General features: G+C 34.5%; 1 protein-coding gene across 1 annotated transcript; it reads right to left on the reverse strand.

The window, feature by feature from the left end:
• Positions 1-205: 205 nt before the first annotated feature.
• Positions 206-3,893, reverse strand: LOC109074547. Its single transcript, XM_019090569.2, has 2 exons — positions 2,038-3,893; positions 206-368 (listed from the first exon to the last, which is right to left on the reverse strand). Exon 1 carries the CDS (start codon positions 3,727-3,729, stop codon positions 2,056-2,058), a length of 1,674 nt encoding a protein of 557 aa, XP_018946114.2. The 5' UTR covers positions 3,730-3,893; the 3' UTR covers positions 206-368; positions 2,038-2,055.
• Between the last annotated feature and the right edge of the window lie 9,021 nt (positions 3,894-12,914).

The following is a 12,914-nucleotide window of genomic DNA, read 5'->3' on the forward strand; positions in this document are numbered from 1 at the left end:
TAAATTTTAACTACAAAATGGCACAGCATGCAACACGCTGGACAAAATCTGCACCTTGGATTCTGGCCGTAATTTAGAGAAGCACAAGCACATGAGAGATTTTAAATGTGTTTCTGAAAGGGCAGAGACGGGTTGTTTGTGACAGATGGTGAACCAAAGTGAGACAGCTTTGCCTGAGCTCGTGCAAAACAAAAAAAATGAGACCAGACGATTGTCAGCACATTATTTAGTAGTTTAATTTGTGCAGCATAAACAATAGCCAGTGAAACGCCTTCTGCTCATTACTTACTGACAATATCCATAACTGGGCTGCATTCTTGAAAGATGATTTGTGTCTGTCAGACACAGTTTTCTATTCAGGTACAAACCTATAAAAGACCCATTTGGGATAAAGACAGCAAAATTAGATACTTAAGTTTGTCGACCAGTAATGGGTTGATATATCACGTAAACGCAGTATAATTTTTATCTTGAAGCAAGTGCCATGAAGCATATTTGACTTCTTTCATGTTTATTTTTAGTCGTTTGAGCTGGAAAAACATTCCAGCACACACCATTGGCCAATCAGATAATTAAGGGAGATTTTGGAGATGTGATGCAAAGTTAAAAAAAGATGTAAAGACCATTTCAAATCAATATGATCAGCTGGGTCATTTAGGGCTCAGAAGTCCAGCATAATTAACAAAATTATTCAACTGTAGCTAAAATGCTTGTCATGATGCTGATTATTTTCACTGCCAGTAGGTGGCAGTGTGGGATACCCTGAGTTGTGAGGGCATGTGTGGTTTATAATTAATTTAACAGCCAGAATCATTGCCATTTATACTAATTGTTGATATATTATGATCTATTAACATTTTAAGTAAAAAGAAGCATGACAATATTTTATATTAAAATTATGAGAAGTAACTTGGATTAATATATCAGCAAATCAGCACTGCAATATATATTTGTAGATATTTTTAATAATTAATATATATATATATATATATATATATATATATATATATATATATATATATATATATATACACACACACACACACACACACACACACACACACACACATACACACACAAACAATTTTATATTTTGTATATTATATATTATTTAATATATAAATCAGCACTGAAAATGTTATATGTAAATTATATATAAATATATCAATTATTTCTATTATTTGAATACGTACATTAATATTAGTGCTGTAAAAAGATTAATCATGATTAATCGCATCATATATATTTTGATCATATTTACATGTCCAATTTATATTCATAAAATTTATAATATAAATAATAATATTTTAAGTATATAATGTTTTTTTTTTTTATTTTTCAGCACACATACATATATTATGTAAACAAAAACTTTAATTTTGGATGTGAACAATCGTTTGACAGCACTAATATATATATATATATATATATATATATATATATATATATATATATATATATATATATATATATATATATATATATATATATATATATATATATATGTGTATAATATGTATAATAATGTATATTTTAAGATAATATATATTATTTTAATATTTTTCTACAAAGTACACTTCTCTTCTAATTATGCAGTATGCAGTATTTTTGCCATAAAAGCAAGGTGATCTGCATGCTGTATTACTGCAATTTTCAGCAGTGCAGTATGTGATCATGCAGCAGAACTGCTGTTGTACTCTGTCCAATTTAATACACTTGTACTAGAGTTAAACAATTGCATTCTTGTTTTTGTTAGGAAGTGCTGAACCGCATGCACTCTGTGTGCAATGACATGAAAAAGAATAAATGATGTGCCTTGAAACTGTTAAACTAGAGCCACAGTTCTCAGCTGTCAGAGTGACTGCATCAGAAATAATGATATGTTGTTATGGTTTGTTGTACTTGGACACAATAGATTAGAATAGATTTAATTGTCTGCACAGGACACACAACTTTATTCCGGGGTGAATCTGTAGAAGTTTTAAAAACATTGCTTGTCATTTATTTGAAATGAAAGACATACTCTTAAAACCTGACCTGCAAAGTATGTAATCCTCATCGATTCTTGCTAGTTTTTGGGCCGTTGATAGTTACATTCGGATCAAGGAGAAACTTCCAAGACTTTTTCCAATTGCTCAGAGATACATTTGCAGGCTCACAAGTTTTTAAATCATTTGAGAATTTCCAAGATTCCATCCAATCTGCAAACATTTCTTCATCTTCATCTTCCATGTTGTCAGATTTGGATTGAACGTTACGCTTTGCTTGTGGTTGCATCTTTGCTATTTTACATGCATCACTCCATCTCTTCATTTGTGGTTTCAGCTGATCTATATCCGAGTACATATGCTTTCTTATCTTTATAGTCTTTGACATTATTACAGATTTATCCTCATCCTTCCTTTGTTGTGAGTCAAGGTCTATCGTCATGAACCTCCAGGACTTGCTCCACATTTTCAGCTTTAAGTCTCTGAGCGAAGCAGAAGGTAAATTATAGATGCATTTGTGTTTGGACCAAAGAATCAGGTCTTGTGCATTGAATGATCTTGGCTTTGCATCAACCCACGAGGCGATGTTCTTTGGTGGTTGTGGGTTTGACATCTTCCACGATCGACCCCAATCTGACCAGCTCTCGATCTGCACTGATTTGAGCATCGCATGGCTCTTGACATCAGACGTCAGGTGAGAATTCAAATAACATTCACCTTGTTTTTGATAAAACTCTGTGCTGGTCAACATCCAAGAGTTATCCCAATTTAGCACTTCGTTTTTCATCAGTTGCGCAAGTCCTGGACCATCAAACCTCTTCTTAACCCTCCAGGAGTCATTCCACTCATCCGCAGGATATCGTTCTTTGAATGTCTGAGAATCAAATGATCTGCTAAATGCATTTGATGCTCTGCAAAGTTCCTTTCTGCCTTTGATTTCCTTTGATCTCTCAAACCATGCATGCTCACGTTGGAGATCCTCAAAGCTGGAGAACCTCCAAGAATCAGTCCATGCCGTCATGGAGGGTCTATCATGACGACGCAGATGAGTTGATGACTTCCATGATTTTTCCCAGTCTGCAACGCATCGTGCATATGTAAGGTGACAGACCGGTTGGGTAGATGCACTTGTCGCTTGTCTTTCCAGAAGATGCTGATGTCTCGTTGACCTCCAGGACTCTGCCCATGTGCGAACCCCCGCTGGTCCATTATGCGGGATGTCTTCATTTTCTCGCACTCTTCTAATAGGCCTGGGTTGAGAATTGGCAGACCAACCCTGCTGCCATAAATCGCCATCCTGGTTGAGAGTTAAGTCGGTGAACTTCCAAGAATCGGCCCATTTGGTGAGCATTTGTGAGAATTGTGAAGGTGGTCTTTTCCAGTTCCTCAAGGCCCTTTCTTCTCTACGATGACGTTTCATCATCTTCCAAGAATCCCCTTTATTTATCTCTTCTTTATACTCTGACAGATTTTTTATGGTCTTCCATGATTTTTCCCATTCAGACAGCTGTGCCTCCCTCCCACCGAACTGAGAGCTCCATGGAATTGTGTGCTTCATCTCTTTAGACACATTCATTATCACGTTGCAGATGTCGGGATGCAGCTCCTCGGGCTCCATTGCTTGAGATTGGATTGATTTAGTCTCCTTTTCTGATATGGTTTTCGCAACTCTCCAAGATTCACTCCAAGCTGAATTGCCTGTAGCTTTAGATTTCATATGACGCTGCTTTTTAAAGTGCATCCAAGAATTATTCCATGGTTGTTTTTCCTCATTAGCTGTGGGTTGAATTAAATCATACTTAACATCTACTTCTTTTACAGGCTTCGTTGACTCCCAGGACTTGTTCCAGTCTGATGCAATTTCCTCATTTTGATTGTATGATTTGTTTTAATCATTTTTTTTTTTTTTTTTGATGGTAATATTTTTTTTTATGACTTTTTTTTGTGTTTTTTTGACATTCTTTTGTTTTCTGGTTTTGTTTAATGTGCTCGGAGTCTTAAGTTTTGCTCTTTTTTTGTGTTTGGAGTGTGTATTTTTGCTGCATATCGTTGCTGGCCTCAAACCCAAGATCAAACCATGGTTTACCATCAGTGCTTGGCTGAAAATTGAGAAACTTCCATGACTGCCCCCAGTCGAACGCACAAGGACTTTCTTCAGGTTGCGGCAAAGGTTGCGAAAACTTCCAAGACTTCGCCCACACCATCAACCCCGGGCAGCTTTCATTGAGCTGACGTAACAGGACCAGTTTATTGGCTTTTGTAGTTTTCGTCGAGTCCACCTGCCTTTGAATCCGACTGCTCTGGAAGCCTAGAGGCCTGCAAAGGTGCGTCTTTTTAGCCTTGTGTGCATCAAGAGTCGATTCTTCAGGAAGCTTTGCTTTTCTCTCCAGTCTTTTAGGGGTTTTTATCTTGTAGGACATGCGTGCCGTCCAATCCTGATTGATTCTATGAAAAGTTTAATTGGTACGGACAACAAACAAAAAGACTTCTCGTTAATTATGAATTGCGTGCTTCTTTTGTTTTAACAGATCATTTAAAGATGGCTGCTGTTATTAAAATTAATAGTTACACAATTAACGCAATTAAAGTTGAAGCGACCACAAGCTCATTATGGTTCTGAATGGCCTTATTATGTGCAAACAGAATAGGCAGAGAGGCAGTTGGGATCAAACTGCATTCATGCTATATTAGAGTTACTGTAATTATGAGATGACTCAGAGAGCTGCTCTTGTCTTCTTCAGAACTTATTATTTTCTATGGCAACGCTCAAAATGCATCAATGAGCAGCTTGTAATTATGAGTGAGAGAAAGTTTTTTCTAAGCAGGAAACTAATAATTACAGTAATTCTGACATGGCATGAGTGCGGCAATAGCATGTTCATAGATATTACAAAAGTATATGGAATGGAATGTGTTAAAAACCATTACATAAATTGGTTAACTATCAACAAACACCATATGGCAAAAAGTATATTTTATGTGGCCAAAATGTATTTTAAATATATGCTAAATATATGTTGTAAACAGTAAAGCTCAATGAAATAGATTTTTAAAATTGAAAATATATTTAGTTTCAACATTCATACATCAAAATATATTTTAAAATGTATTTCGGTGGCAAGAAAATATAAGAATAAGTATTTTTAAAAACATTTCAAAATATTTTTAATTATAAGATGTAATAAACATTTTTTTAGAATAATTTTTAAGAATTATTATTGGAATTTTTTTATTATTAATTAATTATTATTATTCTTTTTTTTTTTTGCCTCACAAGCTGCTTTTAGCAAATTGGAAATGCCTCAGATATACTTAAGGACATTTTTTTGGTAAATATGGAGTTGGAGTTTTTCTGATTGACAAATGCAGGAAAACGAGAGGTTCGACAAGTCCTCACCTTTCCAGAGCGCTCTTCCGTATCCTCTCCTCTTCCAGCTGCCGTTTCTGTCGATACTCCCTCAGTCTGATTTCCCAGACATCCTTCATAATTGAAGCGCCACATACTAAAACCTCTTTGTTTTTGTCCATTATTGTAGAGACTCCTGCCGTAAGCGGAGATGAAGCTGTCAGTGGATGAATGAGATTGGATTTAACAAGATTACAATGTTCCTTTGCATAAACTAATCATAAAATGTGAATTTGTTTACGATAGCTCATCAAGTAGCATGCATTTGATTAAGCTACTTAATTTAACCAGGACAGGCTATTAAATATAAACACAGTACAAAACAAATGCAGACCAAAAAAAATACTATTTGGAACATTTGTACATTATATAACGCATTTAGCAGGAAATCATCACTTATCAGGCAAAAACAATAACATATGAAATTGCTTCCATGATTAATTCTAAAATAGCATTACTGGATTGTACTTTCATGCCATGCTATATTTAAAAGTAACAAAATTGTGTTTATTCCTGGCGATATTAATTGTAATTTCATGAGTGCACTCCATCTAAACGGATGTTGTTTTATCACCCTTGTACATAATGATTAAAGTGGTGTCAGATTTCAGAATAAAAATGAGTTTCATCATGACAAGCGCTGATGATGGAGCTGATAATTAATACATTGAGTTTAGGTGGTACATCACACAATAGATCATTAAAAGTGCGTTATTTGATTTCTTTTGAATTTGGGTGAAAGGATCAAGTAGAGTGTTTTACAGGCGTGTGCTCAATATAGCCACTAGAGCATGATGTTTGCAACGATTGCAGGTTAAATATGTTATGAATGTACAATCTGTATATGACCGGGTACAGTACAGTAGTGAGTAAAAATAGCCACGAACAAGTTGTTCCTTTAAGGGAATAGTTCACCCAGAACTATTTACTCAGATTTACTCACCCTCAGGTCATCCAAATTTTCATTTTCGGATGAACTATTCCTTGTAACACTTACGTACATACACTGCATGCATATAATCAAATGTTTATATAACTCATTTCATTGTGCTGTTGTGTATGCAACAAATACAAATTTGATTTCAATTGTCACCAAGTTTGCACCGATATTGTTTTGCTCTTTTAATCTCAGTGCTGCTCGTATGAAAACTGTTCATTTTGCATTGCATTTGTCCTTGTTTCTCACAGAAGTTGCTGACATCCTGAATCTTAACCTTTCAAACGGAGTGAAGAAACAGTGCGGTGCCATTCAGAAGGCAGACAGCTCATTAGGAGACAGAGCGTCAAACTTTGCATGGCTGATAATGATTCAGCTGTCATTACCGTGTCAGTTTTCAGAAGAGAAATCACAATAATCAGCTCTGTCAAATGTTCCCCATAAGAAGCAGGAACTTGCACTTGCTGTCACTGCCAAGAATGACATGGATATTCAATCGATAATGCATTGTCAAATGTATCCTAATTACAAATTTCATTACAGCAGCCCAAAGGCAAGGTCGTTAAGTATTTTGGAACAACATTTAAAGGAAAGTTCCCCTAAAAATCTAAATTCATGCCATTCAGAACTGTTTTTTTCTTTTTTTTTTTTTTTTTTTTTCTTTTTTTTTTCTGCAGCTCTTTTGTATTCAATGACAGTTCATATAGCGACCATGTCTGTCAAGCTCCACAAAGGACAAAAAATATAAAGGCACCATGAAAGTGCTTTCATGAGGAAAAGACTCAAATTTGAGACCAGTATCAATCTCATCTTCTGTTTTCATGATAAAATTGCATTTAGGTTTGGAACAACATGAAAAACGTTTTCAGTTTTGGGTGAACTATCCTATGGATTTTTTTTTTTTTTAAGATAATTGGAATTTTCTTCACAATTCAGACTTTATTTCTCACAATTCTGATTTTTTTTTTTTTTTTTCAGAATTGCAAGAAAATGTCAGAATTGTGAGATAAAAAATATAAATTATAAGGAAAAAAGGCAGAATTGCAATATATAAACTCTTCAGACTTTTCTTATTTTGCAATTCTGAGGGGTTTTTTTCTCTGCATTTTGATTTTACATCTCGCAATTCTTTTTTTCTGCCACAGAATAAAAAATAATAAAAGTTAAGTGCAACCTTCTCTCACAATTCTGACTTTTTTCTCAGAATTGAGAGTTCATATCTTGCAGTTCTGCATTTATATTTCGTAATTTTGACTTTTTTTCACATAACTGCAAGAAAAAAGTCAGATCTGTGAGACACTGTATGAGTTTATAGAATATAAACTCATATAAACTCGAATTTCTGTGAAAAAAGCAGAAATGCAAGGCATAAACTCAGAACAGCACAGTATAAACTTGCAATTTCTCTTAATTCTCTCAGCTTGTTTCTTGCCATTCTGAGTTTATATGTCGCATATTGACGTTTTTTCTCAGAATTGCAAGAAAAAAAAATGAGAATTTGAGAAAAAGTGAGAAAAAAAGTCCAAATTGTGAAATAAAAAGTCGCAATTACCTCCACAGATGTCATTAAAACTTCCCTGTAAACATGCTGAAACACCTAATGGGCCTGCACTGGCATTATCCAGAGGCTTGTTAATTATGGGAATGAATCACAAAGATATGTAAATTAATTATGAGCCAGCAGGGGGCTCATATGAGTCAGCGAGATCGCTCTATTACACGCACTTCACACTGAGAGCTGCAGCAGAACGAAAGCGCCGGTGTCTCATTTCCTCGTCACGCAGCAATCAGCTTTTATAGCACATTCTTTGGGCGAGGATCAAATCCCATGTGATATGATGATGAAGTTACATGGATTTAATGGCCATTGACTCCATTGGTCTTATATTATTTACGTGCTTTGAGTTTACTGCTGCTTGTGTTGGAAGACAGCTTCAATCCATTCATTCACTTTGATCTGGTGGAAATCTAATAGGTTCTACAACAAGTAAAATGAGGGTCTAAATAGATTCTTTAGCAATGTGATTCCTCAAATCATGCATCTTGTTGAGGAGTGCTTTACACAGCAGAAAAATTCCTTCTGGGTAGTTACTAGTCGGTTGCTAGGGTGTTCAGGATGGTTGCTAGCATCTTGCTAGAGTACCCTGGGCTGTTGCTAGACAGTTGCTAGGGTACTACTATACAATTGTGTCCTGAGCAGTTGCTAGAGTATTCTTGGTGGTTGCTAGGGCATTGCTATAAAATTGTGTCCTGGGCAGTTGCTAGAGTGTTCTGGATGGTATCTAGGTGGTTGCTAGTGTGTTCTGTGTGGTTGCTAGGGCATTGCTATGCAGTTACTAGAGTGCCCTGGGCTGTTGCTAGATGGTTACTAGGGTGTAATGGGTGGTTGCTAGGGCACTGCTATACAATTGTGTCCTGGACAGTTGCTAGACAGTTCTGGGGGGTTGCTAGGTGGTTGCTAGGCTGTCCTGGGTGGTTGCTAGCACGTTGCTATGCAGTTGCTAGACAGTTGCTGGGGTGTTCTGGTTGGTTGCTATGGCCTTGCTATATAGTTGTGTCCTGGGAAGTAACTAGGGTGTTCTGGATTGTTGCTAGGTGGTTGCTAGTGTGTTCTGCATGGTTGCTAGGGCATTGCTATGCAGTTACTAGAGTGCCCTGGGCTGTTGCTAGATGGTTACTAGGGTGTTATGGGTGGTTGTTATGGCAGTGGTATACAATTGTGCTCTGGGTAGTTTTTAAATTTAGGCAGTTGTTGGGCAGTTGCTATAGCTACCTTGGGTGGTTGCTAGGGCATTGCTATGCAGTTGCTAGAGTGTCCTGGGCAGGGTTAGGGTTAGATGGCTGCTAAAGTGTTCTGGTTGTTACTTCTACTATAAATTATTTCAGCGTACTAATACTATGTGTTTTTATTTTGTTTTGTTTTCATCATTTTCACCTGTCGGACCATAAACCAGGTAAGAAACTTCCCACAGACGGATATTAAAGGAGGAACTGTCATGTTGTGCACAGGCAAACATCACTTACAATTCCCTAGCAATTGCATTTGAATAGTCGTCTAATTTAAAAGACAAGTGAACAGTACAAGCATGCACATTTAATCTGGATTTGTCCCCTCAAATGGGAGTCTCGCTGCCCACCTCTGCTACTCTAATTACCTCACACATTCCCCTGGCAGCAACATGACAGACTGTCAGCCGTACCAGACAGAAATGCACCTGTGAGCAGAAAGAATAAATCACCTTTTGACTCCTTCTGCATCTGTAACAAAAGCGCAGCTCCACAGTCGACCTGAAGACAGCAGCGCAGCGCAGCGCAGAGATTCGTGACCTCGGCTGCTCACTCACTGCTCATTAGTGCAAGCGATTTAATCCTTCTTTATGTGAATGAATTATCTAATTAAACCTCTTTAGCCCATTAGCAAACACAAAATGCATGCATTTATGAACTCTGCTTTGCATTAAATCAAGCAAATGGATTCCAAATTAAATTGCATATGAAATAAATAAACTAGAAATAAATAAATAAACTTGCTGCTATGTTAGAGTGTTTTGGTGGTTGACAGGACATTGATATACAGTTGCTAAGCTGTTGCTAGGGTGTTCTGAGTAGATATGGATTTAGTTGAATTTTTTAACATATGTTTTATCATCTGTGATAATGTACTGTATTTGTAATGTTTATGTATTTGTGAATGTATATGTACTTTCAATCATGAACCCTAAATATGAACAATAATAAGAGTTATTTTAGTATGTTACATACTATATTTACGGTTTAATATTTTGAATTACATTTTATTTTTCAGTTTTCATTTTAATTTTAGTATAAGTTTTAGCAATTTTGTTATGTGCTTTTTTATATATATTTCTATTTACTTTATTTTTATTTCAGTTTGAGTCATTTTAGTTTAAACAAATTCATTTCAGTATTTTTTTTTGTTTTTCAATTTTTAAGTTTTTCTATGTAATTGTTTTCCAGCTTTATTTCTATTACTGAAATCTATTTTTAATAGTTTTAATTTTAGTCAATAATAACAACACTTATAGAGATGTGCTTTTACCATTTTTATTCATTTGTTTTAAATATTTCTATTGAACTTTTTTAGAATTTTAGTAATTTTAGTACTTCAACTTAAATGTTTATTTCAGTAATTGTCCGAAACAACATTTTAATTTTAATTCTAGCTTCATTTCAATTACTGAAAACATTTTCTTTAAGAATTTTTCATTTTATTTAAAAGTAACAACACTGATGGTGATGCGCTTTTGACTTTTTTAAATTCTTTTTTTAAATATTCCTTTTTGTTTTAGCCATTTTCAACTTATTTATTCAACTTCAACTTATTTATTTCAAACATATTTATTGCATATTTAAGTTTATTTCATTTGATTTGCCAAGGCAACATTCCTAATTTTGGTTTAGTTTCTTTATTATTATTATTATAGCTTTATTTCAATGACTGGAAATAATTTTTAATAGTTTTATTTTTACTTAATTTCATAAAAAGGTCATGGGTCTCTTGCTCATGTGTCAGGTGGCTGTCATGCAATATAGCAGCATCTATAATGTCAAGCACAACATGGAAAGCATTCAGTCTGACCTTTAGCCTTTCAGGTTTGGCCTGCATCACACACTCCTTCAACTTTATTTAGCAACTGGTCGACGTCTGCCTTAAAGATCATTCCTCTGTAGATGGACAGAGTGTCTGCTCTGTTGAGAAACAACTCTCAGCAACAATTAGAGGAAATGTTGGCATGAATGTCAAAAAACGTTAATGGCACTACAAGAAAAGCTCTCCCAGTGGTGATGCATTGTGCCTGGAAATGAAAAATGCATCAGCCTGAGCCATGCAATTTGCATGTAATTTCTTTTTAAAAAGGATGATTTTTCCCACCAGACTAAATGAACAGTTTTTTTTTTATTATGCAAAAGGCAGACATACATTAAATGTGAAATGTAAAACAGGACAGGTCCATCACTGAAACTTGCATTAAGATAATATTATGCTTTTTCTGTTTAAAGACATTAATTTAAAATTGAGTTGAGATTTATGAAGAGAGAGAAACCAGGGCACATATACCGAAGTGCATTCGACGTTTCTGGTTGAGTAGTTGAAACGAAAGAACGGCAAACTAAAATGTTTGAAAGTTTTCACCTCTCGGGCTCCAAGAGGAATCAGCTAATTAGAAACCAATAACAAAGCATATGGACAAAAATAGAGCGGGATGCGGCTGCTGTGCTTTACGCTCCTCTTTAAAGAAGCGCACTGCATCAAACACCAAAAAATCCTCAAAGAAATCTTACTCTAATTACTTGTTCGGTGGTTATATATACCTGCTGCCGTGGGAACAAAATCACCAGAGAACTCGTATGATTTTCAAGCAAAAATGTAATAAACAAATACGAAACCACAGCAATTGAGAATTCTTCTGGAAGCACAGGTCAGACTGTGCCTCAACAACAACAAACACCGAACTACTTTAACAATAATTTGATATTTATATTTGGTTTTCAAATTAAGCTATAACATATGCTCTTTACTACATCTAGACAATAAAAACAACACATAAACACAAAAATAAATGCAATATAAAGAAAAACTATGTGCAATGAAAAGGTACACTTTAGGCAAAAGCAGCTGCATAGATGCTGTGCACTGGACTGTCCAAGCATTATGAATAAATTATGTAAATTTGCATTGAATGAAAAATAGGCACGGAATAAATAAATAAATATATGAGTTAATAGAACTGTGAAGCGGGAAAATATATGCACTAGCAAAAGTTTGACTTAATTTATGTTTCTCATGAGCTCAAAAACTTTGATTGTCCAGAGTGAACTGAGCTGGAATCCAGACAAAAACAAGAAGCCAGAATAAATAATGAAAATAGTCAGAATAAATACTTAAGTAGCCTGCATGGATGCAAGTAATGATCTAAACCATATGGCAAAAAAAAAAAAAAAAAAATTGCAGCCATAATATTTTTAAATAGCTGCTAAATATATGTTACAAACAGTGTAAAATAAATGAACAGTGAACAGTTAAAAATATCTTTTTGAAATAGAACATGTTTACTTTAAACCTTCACATACAAAAATATTTTTCAAAATGTATTTCCGAGGCAAGAAAATACATTCTCAATCTTAGCCTTTAGGCTAAATACCAATGTGAATGAAATGGCCTCTTTTAAAATTAGATTTATATTGACTTAATAATGTTTATTTTTTTTATTTTTTTATTTATTTATAGTTTGTTTGCTTTGTTGTTGTTGTTTTACATTGTAAGGAATGTTATTTGCAGATTTTTATTCAAATGTGTTATATGTTCATAAAAAGTTTTTCATTAAAAGTGGAAGGGTGATTGTATTTTCTTGGATTGATATATATATATATATATATATATATATATATATATATATATATATATACACACACAAAAATTGCCTAAATGTAAAATATATTTACATAGATATATTTTAAAACATTTAGCTAATATTTTGTCGAATATTTTTTGTCTTTATAGCCTTTTAAATTTAACAAGGATAGACTTGACTTTACGATGATAGGCTATGCACTGTATAAG

This window comes from Cyprinus carpio, chromosome B10, assembly GCF_018340385.1.
Source record: "Cyprinus carpio isolate SPL01 chromosome B10, ASM1834038v1, whole genome shotgun sequence".
Classification (NCBI taxonomy): Eukaryota; Metazoa; Chordata; class Actinopteri; order Cypriniformes; family Cyprinidae; genus Cyprinus; species Cyprinus carpio.

Bases quoted from the DNA above. Each gene is read 5' to 3' on its own strand.
- LOC109074547 (XM_019090569.2), bottom strand. From the start codon at position 3,729: ATGCACTTTAAAAAGCAGCGTCATATGAAATCTAAAGCTACAGGCAAT.